Source organism: Lonchura striata, chromosome 15, assembly GCF_046129695.1.
Source record: "Lonchura striata isolate bLonStr1 chromosome 15, bLonStr1.mat, whole genome shotgun sequence".
NCBI classification, from domain to species: domain Eukaryota; kingdom Metazoa; phylum Chordata; class Aves; order Passeriformes; family Estrildidae; genus Lonchura; species Lonchura striata.
Window position 1 is genome coordinate 14572345 of NC_134617.1, and position 20102 is coordinate 14592446.

Consider the following 20102-nt stretch of genomic DNA (forward strand, 5'->3'; position numbering starts at 1 on the left):
GTTCTTGCTCTTCTTGACTTTGACATGTGAACTTAAATTATGTTATGCTGAAGAAATCCTGTTTTTCATGCTACAAAATGTTAGAAACAAATCCTTTATTATGAAAATGGTGAAAGTTACATTTGTTTACTGTCACTACTGTGAGACAACCTAGAACAACTGAGGTACATGATTGCTCTACTTAGAGGAAAACCTTTGGTAAGCTGACATTGGATAATGTGTTTAAATGGCAGTACTGAGCTGTAGATTGTCTATTAAGACAATTAATTGTGTGTTGATTTCTGTTATAGTTAACATTATGTTGAGCTACTGGGCATGTGGCATTTCTAAAGTTATTTCTAGGTTGAAACAACTAGTTAATTTATGTGACAAACAGAACTGGGATGCCATTTCAACAAACAAATGAAGCTGACTAGGATTATCTAATTACCCCCAGGAGCTGCTTTACAGTCTCTGCTGCTGGAGTCCACTTGGAGTGTGCAGCCTTGACCATTTTATGTAGTGGGTTTGTGTTTACACATCCTTCTGCAGGAGTGCAGGTGGGGGAATGTGTCTGGGCTCCAGGCTTTGGGTGTGCTGGAACACACTTGAGGTACCGTGCATGAGAGTTCTTGCTGTATTTTCTTATTTGGTTCTGGTGTGTCTCATCAGTTGCTTTTCTGCAACTGTGCTCACAGATCTTGGCATAAAATAGAGTTAAATGGAACTTCTGTGTTCTGCTCAAATTCTTTATAAAGGAAATTAGTTTAGCTAAAAAATGGGTAGTTAGCTACTCATCATCTTACAAGGTCTTGTTTTCTGGAACTGATAACAGTATTGAAGGAAGCAAGAACTGTCTCTCTTCTGCTTGTCCCCAGCCCACAAAAGGTAAGTTTTTCTTGTGAGCTTCCTCTACAGAGTTTCATCTTTCAGGGAAACGAGGAATTTTCTATTTTCCTTAAAAAAACCTTCTGTCCTGAAAAAGATTGAAGGAAGAAATGGTGAGCTATGTGAGGGTGATGACTCTGCCTGCTGTTTTCTGTGGAATATCAATATGTGGACGTAACAGCACAAATAAACCAAGTTGGAATAAAAACGTCCATGGACAAAGGGTGTAACTATTGCCCACCTTAATTCCTTAGACCTGTGCTGGGGTTTGTTCTCTGCTGTAAGAACAGGATTTTAGGGTTACTGTTTGTGCTTTGCTCTGGCACTTCCCTCTCTCAGCTAAGGAAGGATTTGGTTCCCCAATCCATTCATTAGGAGTTAGAGGCAGGAATTTTTCAGAGCCAGCCAGACAAGGTGGGAGCTGAGTGAGATGAGGTGGCGGAGGGGCTGCAAAAGCAGCATCATGGAAATCTGCCAGGAGGAAGCTCCAGCAGCTGTGCAGGGCTGAGAGCTGGAGAGGGGAAGGGGATGGCAGCGGGAGGCAGCAATTCCTGTGGGAGTTTTGGCCCTTGAGTTGGCTTTTGGGCAAGTCCAGAGGGTACAAGAGGGGATGTGAGCTCTGTCCCTTTGTTGTGCTGTGCTCTGCAGAACTACGTCAGGCCATCAGAGAAGTGGATACCAGTTTGTAGGTGAAATTTCTTTATTTTAGATCATTTACTTTCGGAAGAAAATAGTATTAACTAGGTGTATTAGACATCCATGGAGAAGCAGGTTTGTAAATGAGTCCTAGAAAGAAGCAGTTTTTTCTTCTGGGCTGTTGCTTTACAGGGGAGCACAATAAGGAAGAGCAAGGTAGAACGAGAAAATAAAAACAAGGCAACCTTTAGGCCAAGTAGTGAATGGGAAGAGGGGATTTGCTGCAACAGGGACTGGGAAGAGTGAGGAAGAAATTACCACTGGTTAGGAAGTTACTGCTCAAAACCCAGAGTAAATTGAAAGATGAAATAGTTTGGCCTCAAAATCTTTCCAGGGACAGAAAAGATAAAGATCTTTTACATTAAGCTTGTTTTCTGTAAATGGAAATAATGAGAGCTGCTAGGAATTTAGCCCACTTTAGTAAAGATAACATGACTTTCAATGTTATTTTAGGGGAGAGAAAAGAGCTATATTGTTGTCTAAGCTAGTATGGTTAAGATTAGACCAATTCAAGCAAATCTGTGGCGAAGGTTAAAGTGATTTTCCTGCAAAAATATATATCAGAAGTCCACATGCAAGGAGAGAGGCTGGCAGTCTGTGCTCCACATGATTGCTAACAAAAATCAAGAAATAAAATGTCATGTGTTATCAAAACCAGAGGAGATGGTTATCAAAAATCAGGAGATGGATGTAGCACGGCAGTGTTAAACAGTTTGGATAAACAATGATTGCTAAGCTGCAGTGGAATATCCAGAGGACAAGACTGTCAGCTGCATCTGTTGTACTAAGCAGAAGATCAAACAAGCAGTAAATCTTGCAAGGATTTAATTTGAGGGTTTTTAACTCTAAATTATGAGTAAAGCACCGACTTTGTGCTTTAAGGTGACATACTGCCTTCAATTCGGTATATTGTCCTTAATCCATGTTCCAAAAGACTTGGCTTGGTCCTATGCACATCCAAAATGTCCTCACCCAGGCTGGCTCCCCAGCAGCTGTGTGCAAGCACAGGCTGGAAATATGCTAAAAATTACTTCTGGCAGTTTTGTACTGACAATAAGTCTTTAAGAAAGTACTGCTTTGTTTAGAGAAGAGTCTCCTGCTTCTTCCTCCAAACATAAAATGATAGACATTTAAAAGAATGGGTGTGTTTTGAAATGTGGCTTTGTCTTCACGCCATTTCTTTTTGGAGAGGTGACATCAAAAGCACAAATCTGAGTTTGAGGGCAGGTTAGAAGAGCAGAGTTTTTAAGATGTAGCATCCTCTGAAGTCCAACCTTTCCAGCCTGGTGCTGGTTTGGTTTCCTGCACTGACCTAAGCCATGGTCAGAGATGGTCACTGAGCCAACCTGAAGTCCAGGGGTGGTGCCACACGGTCCTGGCGTGGTTTTGGTCCTTTTGTGCTTCTGTGTTCACAGCCGACACGGTGCAAAAGAAACACCCAGGCTGGGTTTCCCCTCCCCCATGACACAGGCACGGTATGTGGAGCTGAGAAAAGAGGAAGGAAGCTCGGAGAGGCAGCAGATCTCACAGAGCCTGCTCGTCCCGGGGCTGGGGAGCCACGGCGCTTCCGGGGCCTGCCTTGGTCACCCCCAGCTCTGCACCCCAGCACCTGGGCTCCTCGGGGGGCATCCCTGCGAGCCGCTCCCTTCACGTGCCATGGCAAGATGGCACAAGACGGAGAAGAGTGGCGTGGGTAAGTAGCTCAGGGAGCTGCCATTTGAGCATTGTCTTTCTGTCTTCTGAGCAGGATGTGGGCAGGTGTTGTCTCTGCTGTGATGGGTTAACACCATCCACTCCGCCAGCGGGGAGTACCTGAAAAGATCAAATTTGTACAAAGTTTGGATCTTCCAAACAGAACAGCATGAAGTATAGCTTTCCCACTTTGATAGCAATGCAGCTTCTCCCACTTGGTGTGGTAGAAGCAGACTGAATAAATAATGTGTTGTATAATGTGCAGTGGCCAGAAGTTATGGGGAACAAATGTAGGGGAAGGGGAATCCTAGAGTTGCTTCTGCAAGATTGTCACTTATGGTCAGTGCTACAGAAAAAATCTGTGTCTGAGTTGGTAAGTCGTACTTTTGGGAAGGAAAGTAATCTTTAAATAAATAATGTTAACTTGCACAAAGGACAGAATTGCCGTTTTAAAAGAGCCTTTAACAAGTAGGAATCAAAGCTAAAGCACTTGAAAGATGTGTGGTACTACTTAGTTATTTACCTTCTAAATACTTCTAAAAGATTTTTTTTTATTTTAAGTAGGCCATAGTTTTTTGTGATATGCATTAAAAATCCAACTGGCTTCATGAAATAAAATGTAAGGCCAAGAAATTAACAAGAGGAGAATAACGTGTTATTCAAGATCCATGTCCAGCAGTAGCAGAACTGCAAAATGGAAGTAGCCTGTTCTGGTGGCAGTTTACATTAGAAAAAAAAAGTGTCAATATTTTCTGTTTCAATTTTACAAATAGTAGAAAGCACATAAGTTTTGCACTTGTAGTAGTCTCTATGGTATTTGAAAGGCACAACAAACATCACACAGTAAAAAAACCACCTTATAAAATGCAATCTTTCAAAAACTAATGGCTCAGCGATGTCTGTTTTAATGTCCAGAACAGTACAATTTACTCTAGAGTGGGTCCCTGGGAAGAGCTGACACTACAAACCTGCTGCTATTTCCTTTCCCCTCTGCTTGCTCCCTCTGTGAGCAGTTTGATGTGAGACAATCTGGGCACGTGGGGTCCTGCAGTGTGCTGAGAGTGCTCCTGCTTGCTGGCCCCAAGTCCGTGTCCTGGGTTAAAGGAAGGTTTGCCATTAAACACCCCACAAGGCTCCTTATATTTGCATGTAAACATCACAGTTGTAGTGGAGTCTGTGGTTTAGTGTGTCACAAAGCAAAATAAACGGCAATCAAATGGACTTCCAAACAATATTAGAATAGTAATGTAAGTGGGCATACATGTGGCTTTTGGTAGGTTTTTTTCAGTAAGAGAATTCTCTGGTTTTGCACAATTGCTAGAATTTAATGCATAACTACAGATTCAACAACATACAGATTTAGCTTATACCCAGAAGTTCCTTTTCTTAGCCAAACTCTTGGCTCACAGTTCATTTTGCTCTATCTTGGAAATGAAATGTATTTCATTATATATGTTATTGAGAAAAAAATGGGAGACTCTTGCACCCAGAATAATTAAACCAATCAAACATGCATGTACCACTATCACTGGCTCTCCTGCCCCAGAAGTTAAATAAATTTATATTCTTAGAAATTGTCAGGAAAATGGTGTAGTTGCCAAATTTCAAGTAAACGAAACTCATGGAATAGTGAGGCCTGATCAAGGGCTATTGACAACTATGGTCACAAATGAATAGGTTTTTGAATTTACAGTCTTGTAAACATGCCTCCTGTGTCTGAGGGAAATAAGAAAAATGGGCAGACTGAGTCTTCTGAGTCATAAATTCTGTGAAAGTTGATGAGCTTTTGGAATAATACACAGCGGAAGCTGTTTGAACATATAGGGCTATTTTGTCTTCTGTGTTTTTGAAAATCTTTGGGTTTGAGTCTCCCATTGAATTTTCAAGTCTCTTATTAGGAGCATGCCCGATGCCTTCAGTTTCTGCTGATGAACAGAGTTTCAGTTTGAGAATACTGGGCCCATCATGCTTTGGATGAGCAGAGTACACTGCAGGGTGGATCTGGAAGATCACACCATCTCTTGGTTATGGTGAATTGCAGTCTGTTGTGCCTACTTTTGTGTTTTATTTAACTAACAATGGACTAGTCCAGGTAGCAGGTACTCAGCTTTTTCCTAGGAAAATACAGTCCTGATTTTACACATGAATATTGTTTTTAGTCTTGCAGCATTCCCAGCATGAATTTGTGTTATTCCTGTGGACAGAACAGGATAGAATAGTCATGGCAGGCTGGTGCCTTTGGGTGGCAGTTTCCTGATGGAAAGTCTTTGCCATCTGCTCAGACTTTGAGCAAAGTTACAAACTGGTGAAATGATGGCATTCTTAACCCAAATTTACATTGGCATTCTAAACTCAAGAATCAGATTTACTTCTTTTCTACTGGATCAGAAAATATATGTTTGTCCTTTTTAAGCAAAATTATGGGGAGGAGTGGATGACTTCTTTGAAGGTATAGAAAAGCACACGCTCAGCCTGAGTACACAGAGCTGAGACTGGCTTGTCTGATTTTATCTGCTGAAATCCTTGGAAATTATTCTACATCTCTGAAATCTGAATAGATTGAGGTTTAAGGGAGCAGAGCTTTGTTCAGGGCAGGTTTCCTCCATGAAGTGCACCCTCTGAACCCAAAAAAACAGTTCCAGCTCCTTGGGAAGCATAAAAAAAATGGGGAAATAATATTTTTATCCATGGTCCTTCATGAAAAGGAGAAAATCAAACTAAATACCCTATTCTTCATGAAGAGGTCTAAGAAAAATGGCTGTGCTACAATTTTATCTGAGAAGGTAAAGAGTCAGAGACAATATCTTTATATGACTGGTTTGATAAGTTAGTTTCCTGTTTCTTGATATCCATCCTGGTTTTATCGTGTTTAAGAAGGAAAATAAGTAGCTCAGGCCAGCTAAAACCTCCATCTGGTCCCATGGGTGAACAAGGAAGGAAATCTGTATTCAGTTGTTTTCTGAGAGAACAGCTCGTTACCTGAGAACTGCAGAGTTACCCTTTGAGCATGATTTGCAATGAATTTAATAAGCTTCTAACAACCCCAGAGGTTTAAGACAAGTTTCTGGCCTGTCTAAAAACTGTGGACATTAAGGCACACCTGCTCTGTGAGATTTTAGGGGGACATCCTTAACTTGGAATACTGGAACATATTTTTTCCAGGTTTCTTTCCAGAAGTCAAGAAATGCTGTTAGGACTGTATACTATTTTCACCTGGGGTTTATCTGTCTCCTTGCTGAATAATTTCACCTGTTCTCATTGGAAGGAAATTGCAACTGAACACCAAGAACTGATCTTTTATGGGTACTTGACTACTCATAAAAGTGGAGCTGCATATTTAAAAAATACAACAGGGTCCTTGCTGAGCCTATTAATTAGCAATTGTTTGAATATGCAGAACATGTCATGAGTTATTGCATCAAAATAATACTAGATTTTCCTTTTGTTGTGGTAAAGTGGAATTGGGAGCTGTGCGGCAATATTTTAGCTTTTTTTTTTTTTTTTCAAATTCCATATAAACTTGGAAAAGTAGCGACAGAAAACAACTTGAAACATGGTTCGTTACAGAAAGGCAAGTCCCAAAATGAAACAATGTAATGCTTGTATTTTTATAGAGATCAGGACAGGGACTGCGTGTGGAGGAAGACAGGTAGCAACTGCACGTAAGACTATTGGGATACTAAATGGCTTCAGTGTTGCAGGCTGTGGGATTTTCCTCGTTTACCATTCCCATCTTGCAGCAGCTTACAGGTTAATCATGTAAATGGCAAGAGTATGGGGCTTTAACAGTGAGGAAATTCAGTTTACTGAGGAAGGGGTTCTGTTACCTGGGATATTGTGGCTCTTCTAGAGTGTTTTGTGTCTGAAAACTCCCTATCGAGGTCCACAGTATGAGGGGCTTTTATTTTTTTTCTGCTGGCCGTTTTCTAAATAGAGGAGGGCATGAAATATAAATTAAGGCAGGTTAACTGTTTTCTGTCTCCACAGCCCTCTGTACAAGAGTGCACTCACATGTTTATCTGGTGAGGAGGGTGGGTATCAGACCCAGCAGCTCTGGCTGCAGTGGATGAGAAGGAGTTCAATGGAAACTGGGATTTCCCTGGATGGAAACAGGGATTTCCCTCAGTGTTTCCTGCTGAGATGGACCCTGCCAGATGCCTTTGCTCAAGCTCTGGGTGTGAGGGGACCCAAAACCCCCCAGAAGTGCTGAGGGTCGCTGTGTTGGCAGCAGGTTGGGCAGGGGGGCAGGGAAGGATCCTCTGGGAGCTCCTCATGGCCATGGGAGCTGCTCCCAGTCCTGAGGGACAACTCAAACCAGCCTGGGCTTGAGCAGGGCTCAGTTTGGAAGGCTGGCTCTGTCAGCACTCTGAGCTGGCATTTCCACCCTCTCTGAGGAATGTGGATGTTGTGCTGTGCTGGCCTTCAGCTCTGCTTCCAAGGGAGCTGGGAATCCCAGGGGTTTGCCCTGGGCTGTTTGTTTTTTTGCTGAGTCGTGTGTGTGCCATCAAATCACCACAGAGGTTATGATGAGCTCTGAAGAGATGGTTTTCCTTCTTTGCTGATTCAGGGGAAAATCTTCCAACTGTTTTGTCAGTGAACTGTAAAGTCCCTACTTAGGAGCACTGCTGTAAAATTGGAGTTTCTGGACATTCTCTGTGCCTTCCTGGCAGAATCCTGCAGCATCTGTGTGCAGATCCACTGCAGCTGGGGACACCTCAGCCTGGGGCTGGGTGTGCAGCTGCCATCCAAATCTCTTCTCTAACCTTATTGCCATGACTTCAGCAGCTCCTGAGGTCACTAATTACTGTTAGGATTTGGAGTGGATGCTGGAGCCCTCAAGCAGGTCCCTTTGTGCCTGAAGGATGCTGACTCATTTTGCATTTATGGCTGGGATGCAGGATGCCAAGGAGAGGAGTGGCAGGAGAGGTCTTCAGAGTGATTTGAAAGGGCTTTAATTTCTACTCACTGAACAGTTTATTTTTAAAAAAGCCAACAACCTGTTGTGAGTATCCCACCAAAAAAAACTTGAATTCCTTCTGCAGTTTTCATACACTGTTTTTGAAGAGAATAATGAGTTAAATGTGCTTGTGCACACAACAACCCTCAGGATCTTGTAAAAGGGTAGAGGAAAGGGAACCCTGCTTTTGGCTGGTGGCCTCTGAGGTGACACTCACACATACATTTCCCAGTTTGTAAGGGAAATGACATCACTTACACCTGACAAAAAACATAATAACTGGATATAATAGCCAAATTTTCATTCACAGTTAATAATTAAAAGAAAAGCTGGTATGATGATTAAGCTGTCTGGTGCTGTAGATAAGACCTGTGGATGTAGTTGCTGATGTCAGATTACTTTTTAGATTTTTTTGGATGTGGTTTGGTAGATAGGTCTATATCTCAAAACTTTGTACAGGGATTTTTTAAACTCATCCTACCAATCCAAGTTCTATAGTAAAATATCTCTTGTTCAGTTTCCACTTACTCATTTAGAAATATCTAAGCTGATACAGTCACTTCCTTTGCCAGTTTTTTACTGCACCTTTCAATACATTCAGTGCTATTAATGAAGTTTTAAGAGAGCAAAACTGAAATGCAGTGTAAATATATGACTGAGTCATTTGCATCTATATTTTGAGACAGCTACAACTAAGTAGAGTAGTGCATATTTTGAAATCTAAAGTATTTACTGGTCAACAGTAATATTGATGTCCATGGACTTTGCAGGGAGATAGGATAGGAGCATGGGAATGTCCCCACATCCCCCACCTCCCAAACACTCCAAGGAAATACATCTTGAAATGTCATAACAAATTTGCAGGGTTGTTTGCCACCCTCCACTTCTGGAAGAGACCAATCAGAAAAGAACCACACATATACTATACTATGTAAACTCAATTTTGTGTTGGGCTAAGGCAGTTCTGAGGAAGTGTTTTCAATATTCTTTTGAATAAATGGCTGAATCTGAGCAGCAGAGTCTCACTTCAAAGTTATATTTCTTTTACTGCTCCCCATATGTTGAATGACTCAAGCCTTGCTCTCCCCCCTCAGGAGAAGGAGCTGCTGAGAACCTCTTTATGCCAACAAAACAGGAATTTATTCTTGGTTCAGTAAGCCTCCTCAATTGAAATTCCTTCTAATTTCTGTTCCAGAAATATAACAAATAAAATGTTGGCAAAAGAAACAAGGCATGTAATTTATGGAATACTTGTAAAGTGAAGAGGATTAATCTATTTAGCTCTACACTCCTACTTCAGCCATTTTCCTGGAAGGCAATTTATTTTGAGGCTTTAATAATTTAAGTAAAATAAGTATAATATTGAAATAAAATGTATCATTATACATTTTGGACTAGCAAAGATGAATATTCTGCTTTAGAATTTGGAGAGGGGAGCAAAAGGAATGCAGGGAGATGCTGGAGGTAAACTCTGCCTTCTAGATCAGCTTTCCCTCATCCAAAATCCTTCAGGTTTGGATGCTGGGTGGGGGCACTGCCAGCAGGCAGGGCAGAGCTCTGCTGCCCAACCCCTTTCCTGCACACCTGGGCTCACCTGCACAGCTGTTCCCACCTGCACAGCTCAGCTGGTTTCAGCTTTTTGTATTTTAGTCACTTTCCCTCTGTGACTGCAGCTTCAATGATCTCTTCTGCTGTAATGCTGTTGTAGAATTTTTTAACCAAGCCAGTGAAGGAAAAAGCTTACAGAGGCATGGTTACCATAGGAGCCCACATCCTGTAGCCCTGGAACATAACTGAAGAGCTCATTTACTTGAGTTCTATCTGAAGTGCTTTAACCACATGTAGATAAGTTTCTGATTAGAACACTTTCAAAATCTACTGCTCCTGTGTTCAGAGTCATACAGAGAATACAGAAAATTATGAACCTTGGTTCTGTTTCCATATGAAACACAATTTCATGTTAAATTAAAGCATCTAAACCCAGGAAAAAATTCAGTAAATTCAGTTTTCACAGGCATCTCTGTAACCTTTCATACCAATAGAAATAAATTTTTATAAACTTAAATCCTTGGCCCAGTAGATTAACAATTCCCCAGCACTGTGACTATCTATCAAAGGCCTGCATCTAAACAGGACTCCAAAATCCTGTGCAGAGCAGTGCTGATCAATAGCTGGTGTCCCCATGTTTGCTGAGTTTTCTGGGAGGTTCTTTTCTTTGTTTTTTGCTTTCAGCACTGGCCCTTTCACCACTTTTCCATTCTCACGATAAAAAAAGATTAATGCTGAGAAATGGAGCCTCTTGATAGAATTATAGCTCTGTTTGTCTAGTCTGGTGTATTGATCCCAGTATCCAAACCTCAATAACCACATGTGGATTTCAGTTTCACTGTGCTGTGAGCTATATTGAAAAATATTGTTTTCATCCTTTAATTTTCCAGCTATATACAATTTCAAAGGCACAGGGATACCACAGCTATCTCTACAGATTGGTGATGTGGTCCATATCCTGGAGTCCTGTGAAGGTAAGTCACATTTTCCATTTCTTTGTGAATAACATAATCCTTTCACCTCACAGCAGTTCCCTTTATTACATCAGTAGCTTTCTAATGCCCTTATTTTTTTTTTTGTGGTGGTGGTGTATTTTGAGGAAGAACCTAATCTTTTCTTAAGAGCCAAAATTAGACATATTACAATACATGTGGGTTTTTTTGGGATGCCTTTACCAAATGAGGAAGTCATCAAGGTGAATGCAGAATTCGTGAAGTTTGTGCCTGTGAAGTTTTGGTATACCTCAGGGAAGTTGCATTAAATTTGATTCCAGATTTAAAGGAGTACACTTTTAGCCTCTAAACTAAATCTTTGTTGCTAGGAGATATTGAGCAGCCTCATTAGCCTGTTGTATAATGGGGAAACCCAATGAAAGAAATCTGAGTGTCAGAATGATAGAGACATTTCTGAAAGCCATCCAAAATATTGAACATGTTAAGCAGCAGAAGTCCAAGTCAAGTTGTGCATGATGGACAGACAATCCCTTCCCAATCCCAACGATTCTCTGTAAATCTGACAGAGCTGCTGATGTTCCCATTACTATAAAGCAAGGAGAGTGGAGTTATTATTACTAACTCAGCAGTTAGGTACCTGCAAATGGCATTGCAAGAGTGATTTATTTCCTACTTGACCAGGTCAAGAGTTTTTTAAAAAATTACGAATTGCTTACAGATTTGAAAAATATATTATAAAATTATCTTCTACAACCCACTTCTGCTGATAGAAAATGTATCTTACTAACTGCAGTATGTTAAAGAGAGGCCAATGGCTGCATGGCACGATGGCAGAGCCAGCTCAGTGCTGAGACACCTGGAGTGTTGTGGGCACAAATCTGCAAAGACTTTGAGGCTCTTTGAGCCCAGCCTGTTCTACCACACAGGTTGTTTTGTCCGGAAACAACAAAGGATTTGAGGGAGGAGCACCTGAAAAACCATCTTAACAATGTACTGGAGCACAAAAACATAAATGTTCCTCTTCTGTTTGCAAGATTAATTCAATATCTTTAAGCATCAGTGAAAACATTGATGTCACTCAGAAGTCAACAGAGTCACAGTGATTTGTCCTCTCCTAAAAAATGTAATTATTTGATCCTCTATTCTAAATATTTTGGCTAAGAACAAAACACACACACAAACCAGGAACCTCTTCATCCCCCTGCTGTCTGTTAGTTGCAGAAATAGCATTTCAGGCTTTGGATTCATGGGGTCCATTTGTTGTCAGCCCAGCCTAGTGAGTGGAGTGCTCATCTTATTTTTTATCTAAAAGTCTTTTCTGAATCCCCTGCCCTTGATATGCTTCATTGACATATAAGCCTTGCTTATATGTCAATGAAGAAGTGGAATCCTTCTCAGTGTGGGTGTGAAGTTCATTTTTTATCAGATATCTTCAAAATATGCTGCCAGCTGCAGCTGGCAAGTAACCAACAGTGACAGGATTCTTCCTGTGCTCCTTTTCTGTCCTGTTTTAGTTGGTTTTGCATGCACAGAATTAATGCACAGAACACATATGTGCTGTCACAGCAAATGGGATGAAACCAATTTTACACACTTGGTTGTAAATTGAGGCTATGTGCAAATAATTCCATTTCAGCAGTAAGATAGAATTTTATTGTTGATAGAACACTGAGGGAAAAAATTGCACTGCAGAACAGCCTAACAAAAATCTGTCCTGAGTCTTTCTTTGAGGTCAGAAATCATCCTGTGACTTTTAGCATTGCCTTTCTGACTGCTGTTTGGCATTTGGGATTTATTCTTACTTATTACTTGATGCTTTGCTGGCATGGCTGCAATACCTGTGAGAAAAAGGGTGATAGCAAAGAGATGATACCTGCTCATAAAATTACAATTAGAACATGTCTGCTTTTGGTCATAAATTCTTTCTGTGGATAAAGAATATAGTATTCAACACAGTTAAACTTTGTTGCTGTGCAGGTGATTTTTCATGATGGGCTGTATGCACAGTGGATGTAACCAACCCCTGATCTTATTTAGCAAGATTGACCTCTGCTTTTTATGGTTTTTGTAGTTTATTGAGACTTAACTTTTGTAGTTTATTGAGATGGAACAAAGCCTGAATTAATGTTTAACTTGCCACTGCTGCAGTTCTGCAATCCAGCCTTTCAGAAGGGTTTTCTAGCTATAAATGCAGCAGGATCCAAATAATAGCCCTCAGTGTTCTTGACATTCCAATTTGAGTTTACACCAAGAAGCTGCTTATTATGGTTGTATCCAAAAGCCATAGTTTCTTATGGCACAAAAAGGACTTAACCTTCTCACATTGAAGGAAAATGGATCTGTAACAACCATGTGCTGCACTGGATTAATACTGGGCCTAGGACAGTAAGAGCTTCATGGGCTACCCAGGACTATGGGGGTCATGGCTAACCCAGATATTTAAGGGTGTGCACTTATCACTTTGAAAAACAAATATCTTATTCTACCTTTTTAATGTGAGCAGGGGGTGTTAAATTCTGTGTACAATTATCTGTACTTACTGTGCAAGGCCTGAAAGCATACAATACAACCATATTTGATAATGTGCAATTCATGCTTAATATAATCCCTGCTACTCACCTGAAGCTCTGTATATTTGAAGTAACTATTCATTTTTACAAATACCATGCTAAGTATTTTTTTTGTGAAATAAACCCCATTACTTTATTGTGTGCTTTGTAATGCATGGGTTTTTTGTGATACCAAGTGATTTTTCTTCCTTTTAGATTGGTACAGGGGTTACCTAGTGAGGTACAAAGGAGCAGAGGTAAGATCACATTCTCCGTTCCTATGAGACTGTTCTGAAGAGGTCAGAAATTAAATGGGTTTTTGAAATTTCTGCCCAGATAGTCCTGATCTCTCTGGTCAGCTCTTTCCACTCTTTCCTTTCATGATGAGTAAAATGATCAGCATTCATCCTGGACAATGTTGGTAAATAGAAGTGAGGGCTGGGAAAAGCAGATCGATGAAGAAGAAATGGCTGTGCCTTCAGGTTAACAGCTGTTGAAGCTATAATTTCAATTGAATTTTGATTCAATTTGCTGCTAGATGTGCTTGTTTCTGTACTTTTCCCAAGGATTCTTTAGTTTACAAACAATATCTGTGAACCTTAAGTTCTTAAATATCTCTAATGTACAAAAATCACATTAGTTTTTTTTAAAGTCAGTATTCTTAAACTTGAAAATGGAAAGCCACAGAGGAAAAGTTTTTACCCTGGGTGTGATGGGTCCAGAGTTAAGTAGCAAGAAAATTACATCTTAGATCCAACTGCACTTTTCTAGAAGAAAAGCATTTTTGTTTGTAACTTTTTCTTGGTATAAGATTTTCTAGGGAGTAGCAATGCAAATGTATTAAAACACTGCACCTGTGTTTTAATTGCTTTGACATTTCTTTTGACTGAAAATGTTATTACCATTTATTCTACATAATGTTTCTACTTTTATAGATTAAAATTTAGCCTAAAAATAAAAAGGGAAAATATTTACTGAAACTAATTACTTCCTTTTAACTAATTTTTAATTAATTCCTAATATTGCTAAAGGGCTTCAAGATCATCATGCATAACATGCTTTAAGAAGTTATTAATTTCATGTATGAAGATATCACTAAATTTACCATTACTGAGAGCTTCTACTTTTACTTTGCTTCTTCACGGACCTTTTTAAACTTCAAAAGAAACTTTAAAACTTTAAAAGTTTAAAGAAAAAAAATGAAATAAACTTTAAAGAAAAAATTGTGGCAGTGATAAGACACGATTGTGTTTTGATTATGATCCAGTGCTTAAAAGAAAATGGTTATAAAAGCTGCAATCTGATTCAGAGAAAGGCTTTGTAAAGTAGCACTTGTTATTGAATTATTGTGGTACTTGAAGTTCCATATGTGAGTTATTGACTAGAGAATCCAGGAAGGATCTAGTTAATTACCAAGGTGAGATTTGCCAGTTCAGGGGAGGATTGTCATGGCCAGAGTGACTGTCAAACATTCCTTTAGGATGACTTGAGACATTTCAGCTTTTGTAGAGCAAGGACAGTCACATTAGAACTTTTTTTCTGGTGTCCATTTGTCTTCTACAGAGGTCAGTTAAAATAGATACGAGATGATGCACAGACATAATGTTTCTTTACTGAATTTAAATTGTATTTTATTAAATTGTATTTAATTGAACTGTTTTCTGGGGTGGAAAATGTTGTTACTTAGGAAGAAAGATGTCTGTGCACTCTACATTTGAAGTGATGTGACAAACTTCAATTATTTGTCTGTCAAATAGAAATGCATCTATCTGAACAGAAAGCTAAATAACCAGGAGTTAGTTTGGGTATTACAGTTTGTCATCACAGTTTATGTTCACAGCCATGATTGTCACCTGAATGTTTTTGGAGAATAAGTGTGGATTTGTAATTTTTTTCTCCTTCATCAGGGAATATTTCCTAAGTCTTTCATCCACATCAAGGAAGCTGCTGCTGAAAAGAAAAGGTATTGAATGTATCTGTTTTATTACATTATTAAGCTTGTCTGCTAAAGAATGAGTTTTAAGGCATTTATGTACCTCTCCCACTGTGGATATAATATACACCCATAAAACAGACACTCTGTGTGATCTTTCCTTCTCCTTCCTAGACATACAGAAAATGTCATACCTGCTGAGATTCCCCTAGTCCAAGAAGTCACCACTACTCTCTGGGAATGGGGAAGCATCTGGAAGCAGCTCTATGTGGTAGGATATTTTACATGCTGTTAATCCTATTTATGCACACTGGGGCCTTGTTCAAATTAGGCAGTGTCTCTGCCTACACTCAGGACAGGATCTGGGTGGATTTAAAAAATTACTTTTTCACTACTAAGATTTTCTTCAGTGGCTTTAGATGTCTGGTGACTTTAAATCCAGTCCAGCCATCAGCCTTGGACTGGATCATGTTGAAGGTCTCTCCCAGCCTGGATGATTCTGTGGCTCTGTAAAGGGAAAGCTGACATTGCTGAAGAGTGGTGTAACTTCACGCCTATTGTTTCAACCCGGAGTACCCTCTGCATGATAAATTCTTCATTTTTATTTGTAAAGTGAAAAGTTGAAAAGTTTCCAGATAGGACTACAAAAGATAACTGGGATGCATTTGAAAAAGATTCATGGTGCTCTTGAACTGCTGGAACAGAAGTTGTTCAAGGGTTGCTGGGAGCAAGTAGCCTTTAAGAATTGTGCTGACTGTTCCAGCATCCCAGCCACTGGATTTTTCTTTATCTCTGCTAGGGCAAAGGGATCTTGAATGTGCTGTAGTTTTCTGAAACATGTCACTTTTTAGTCTTCTTGATTAAGCCAGTGATGAAAACCCTGTTTTATTTTCAGTGAATTATGCTAGAACTACATTAGTCACTTCTGTGTATTCTCTCATTTATCTCTTACATGTGTTAATACCACAATCAAGTGTTGTTTTTCCCATCAGTACCTCATAGAGAAGATAGTTTTTGTAATGTTTTCTCTTGATGAGAATTTGTTAAAGAATTTTAAAACACAATTAAATAAAACAAAAATAGCATAATTCCCTCTCCTAATACAAGAGTTCATGTTATTTCTTTATGATCACATGGGATATTCAGTCCTTAAGAATTTGTGGGATGAGACATCATAATTTTGCCTACTTCTTGTTCCTGCTATCATTTAGCACTAAATATTACATGTAGCCTTTAGTTGTCAAGCCCAGTGTTTCACTTCAGCTCGAAGCCTGAAACTCACTGATGTTTTTTTCTCTCAGACAAATAAGAAAGACAGGTTCCAGCAGGTGCAGTCCATGATGTGTGACTTGATGGAGTGGCGGTCACAGCTTCTCTCTGGGACTTTGCCAAAAGATGAGCTCAAAGAACTCAAGCAGAAAGTCACATCCAAAATTGACTATGGTAACAAGTAAGTGGCCTACACTGCTTCTGGAAAGCATGATTTAGTTTAAAGCACAGCACCAAAGAGATGATGATGAAGTTTTCATGTTTACAGGTTGGAATTCAAAAGTGGGGTTCATCTAGAATCTTCCTTTTCAGACTTCTCCCTGTAACTCCTGTGCTGATAGTGGATACCATGATGACGCTTTTCATAGAAAAATGCTTTTTCAAAATATTGATTTGTTTCTTCATTATAAATGCATGAGCTTGTCAATTGAGAAAATTTGAGGTCAGATATCCAGCCTCTATTTACATGTATCACCAGCATACTTGGGGTCCAAAATTTGTCCATTTGTCACAAACATGGCCAGTAAGTGACCCTCAAAAGTGGTGCTGGCAAACTGCACTAAGTGTGCAAACAAACACATCCACACCCACCCCCAACTCACTAGGGAATTTCCAGGCAGAACTCTGGTTCTGGTAATAGAAGTGAAACTACCAGGGACAGAATAGTTACTTGACAAAGAGTCTTGTCTGGTCCTTGCTAATAAAAAGTCACTGCAACACAAGATTCTTTTTGGCAAAAATTGTGGGGTTGCGTGAGGTTAATGCTGTCCCACAATCTGATAAGGCAGGGAGAGAGAGAGCTTGGTAAGAAAATCTTCACAGTATTGTTTTTACAGGTATTAGAATCTGCTTAAAAACTCAGTTTTGCTGTTTTATGTGACTGTGGTTGTTGTGGCCTGAAGGCCTCTGTGCAGCTGAAAGTCTACAATTACCTATGACTGCACATAAAAAATGACCACGAGGTGTCATGAAATTCTTAACTTGTTCATTGTGATCTGGATGCAAATTTGTAATAAATTGTATTCATTCAGAGCACACTATGGAATAAGCATATCCTACTACACTGTGTGGAGCTGAATGCTCACTCAAAACCAGAATTTACTTTGAAGTTCTCCAGTCAAAGAAGCCCAGCTGTGATTAAGACAACATTGAAATTAATTTACTTTCAGACTTCTGTTTTGTCAGTCCTACATTCTTTCTGTATTATGAAACAGTAAAGTGCTTCCTTTGGAAGAATAGGGGGTGAAGGGGATGTTTGAAGTGATTTGGATTAAAAGTTGGAAAGTGCTTGTAAGCTCCTGAAAGTGTGGGCTTGAGTTGTGCGGTGTGAAGGAAACTTGCCAAACTGTGGAGAAGGAATAAAGGAGAAATGACAATGGAGGCTGAGAGGATTGTTCTGGGAGAGGGAAAAAGAGTGGCAGGAAAAAAGGCATGATTTGTATGAGAGCAGGGTAGAAGAGAGCACAGTTAAGTATTGGGACACAAAGGGTGAGGGAGCAACATAAAAGCAGAAGGTAACAGGAAAACCCAGAACATCTTGGTTACAAACATTGGGTGTTAAAAGCTAAAAGCTGTGAAAACTGCTAGAAGTCATTGAACAGGGTGAAACTATTTTATGTAAGAGGCATTTCAATGCTTTGATGGCAATTCTAAAAATTCCTAAATATTGGACAGCAGCTTAAAAAAATCATAGGGTATGGTTAAATTTTTTCTTCATTAAATACTGTTGCATGTATTTAAATTTTATAACTTTAAATCTTTCAGTATCTCCTTGTTTGTTACATTTCTAAGCTTTCTTTATTTGGAAGGACATAACCCTACCATTATGTCTTTTGTTTTTTCACAGAGTACTTGAGCTAGACCTGATAGTTAGAGATGAGGATGGAAATATCTTGGATCCAGATAAAACCAGTGTTATCAGCCTGTTTCACGCACATGAAGAAGCAACTAATAAAATCACTGAGAGAATTAAGGAGGAAATGGTAGGAATGACTGGCTAAACTTGATGCTTCCTTTGCTAGAATCCAAACAAAATCTCGTCTAAGGGTCAAAGGATGAAACCATAAAATTTGGTGGAAACTTTTTCCTCTGACTTAAGAGTAGATCCACAGTCTTGTGTTATAAATATGGCTAAGCCTCAAAATGAATTGCATTTGTGCACTGGGTTTGGGCTGTGGGCTGGGCTCAAAGCCCATGTCTGAAGCTGGTTCTAGATCTGTTCTTGAACTCCTATATTGAAATGTGTCTCCACTCCATCCCTGGTCTGAATTGCACAGGGACTAGTCACACACTTGGAGCTCAGGCTGCAAAGCAGCACTGACCATAACTTGTTTCCACAAGCACTGGTTGTTTGCTGAGTGCTGCTGCTTGCTAATTAGTCTGATGGAGCTGAAGAATTTAAGCTCACTGAAGAGGAACTAGGGTGAATTCAGCATAATCTTCTGGACACCAGAAGTTCATGTGTCAAAGCAAAGCTGACAAGTGCATAAATTACATCTTTTTAAATGCAAAGCAGGTGACTACACTTCCTTGACCTTTTGCAATATTAAACCTCTGCAAGGATTTGTTACCCTCTTTGGTTCTTTTCTCTATTTATAAGAAAGTGAACTGTAAAAAACAAATAAATCACTAAACAGAAAATAGTTGGTTCATCATGACACTTCAATAACACCCATGACAAATCACTGGAAAACACCTTGTAATTAACTGACAGTATAAGGAAAATAAAACTTGGGATTCTGTGATAGACTGCGATGACTTATTTTAAAAATAGAGATAAACAATGTGTTTAGAAGTGTTAAGAAGCTGCTTCTTGGTGGTTAAGATGGGATGTAGGAAGAACTCAGCAGCCTATTTTAGAGTCAGTGAACCTGCTCAGCTGTGTCCTGATCTCAGCATGTTATTTGTCTCCTCTTCAAAGAGACTGACTTCATTTTGCTACTGCTCTAGCACACTGCAACCCCTCTGTGATGTGGATCATAGGCCTTCTGCTACAGCCTACTGCGTTCAAAAATAAATTCCTTCAGGCCTGTAGGCTTCTCTCTGTGCTGATATCTTGATACTTGCTCTTTTCTTTAAGAGTGAGGGGAATATTTTCCCTTTTACATCATTGCTTACTGGCTGAAGAACTGGCCTAAGACATAGGAGTCACAGAATAGCTCAAGATGGAAGAGAATTATGATAATTACTGAGTCCAACTCCCTGGTCTCCTTTTCAATTTTAACTATTATGTATACTTAATGTAAAACTGCTTGTAATATAGCAGCATTTTCGTTCATGGGTTATTATTAACTGATTTTCCTCCTCCTGAATAGTCAAAGGATCAACCAGATTATGCATCGTACTCCCGACTGTCTTCGTCCCCCACCCACAGCCTCTATGTCTTTGTGAGGAATTTTGTTTGCCGAATTGGAGAGGATGCAGAGCTCTTTATGTCCCTATATGACCCCCAGAAGTCAACAATTATAAGGTAAAGTTTCCTCCTCTGACTGCAGAATAGTAGCAAATGGAACTGGCCAAAATGAACTAAAATAATCTCCCATGTGCTATAATAATGCAAAGAATATGTAAACAAAAATAATGAAACAAAAAGCAAAGCATGGACAGATGTTGTTGCTGTCTGCTGCTAAAGAATCCTA

General features: G+C 39.6%; 1 protein-coding gene across 1 annotated transcript in view; it reads left to right on the forward strand.

The window, feature by feature from the left end:
• The first annotated feature begins 3024 nt into the window (after positions 1-3024).
• The window catches only part of DOCK2 (dedicator of cytokinesis 2), a 158551-nt gene continuing 141473 nt past the window's right edge, over positions 3025-20102 (forward strand). The window contains exons 1-8 of the mRNA XM_021531902.2: positions 3025-3256; positions 10651-10734; positions 13479-13519; positions 15170-15225; positions 15370-15466; positions 16497-16645; positions 18311-18446; positions 19779-19933. Of these exons, the coding sequence (XP_021387577.2) occupies positions 3025-3256; positions 10651-10734; positions 13479-13519; positions 15170-15225; positions 15370-15466; positions 16497-16645; positions 18311-18446; positions 19779-19933 (950 nt within the window). The remainder of the gene's footprint in view (positions 3257-10650; positions 10735-13478; positions 13520-15169; positions 15226-15369; positions 15467-16496; positions 16646-18310; positions 18447-19778; positions 19934-20102) is intronic.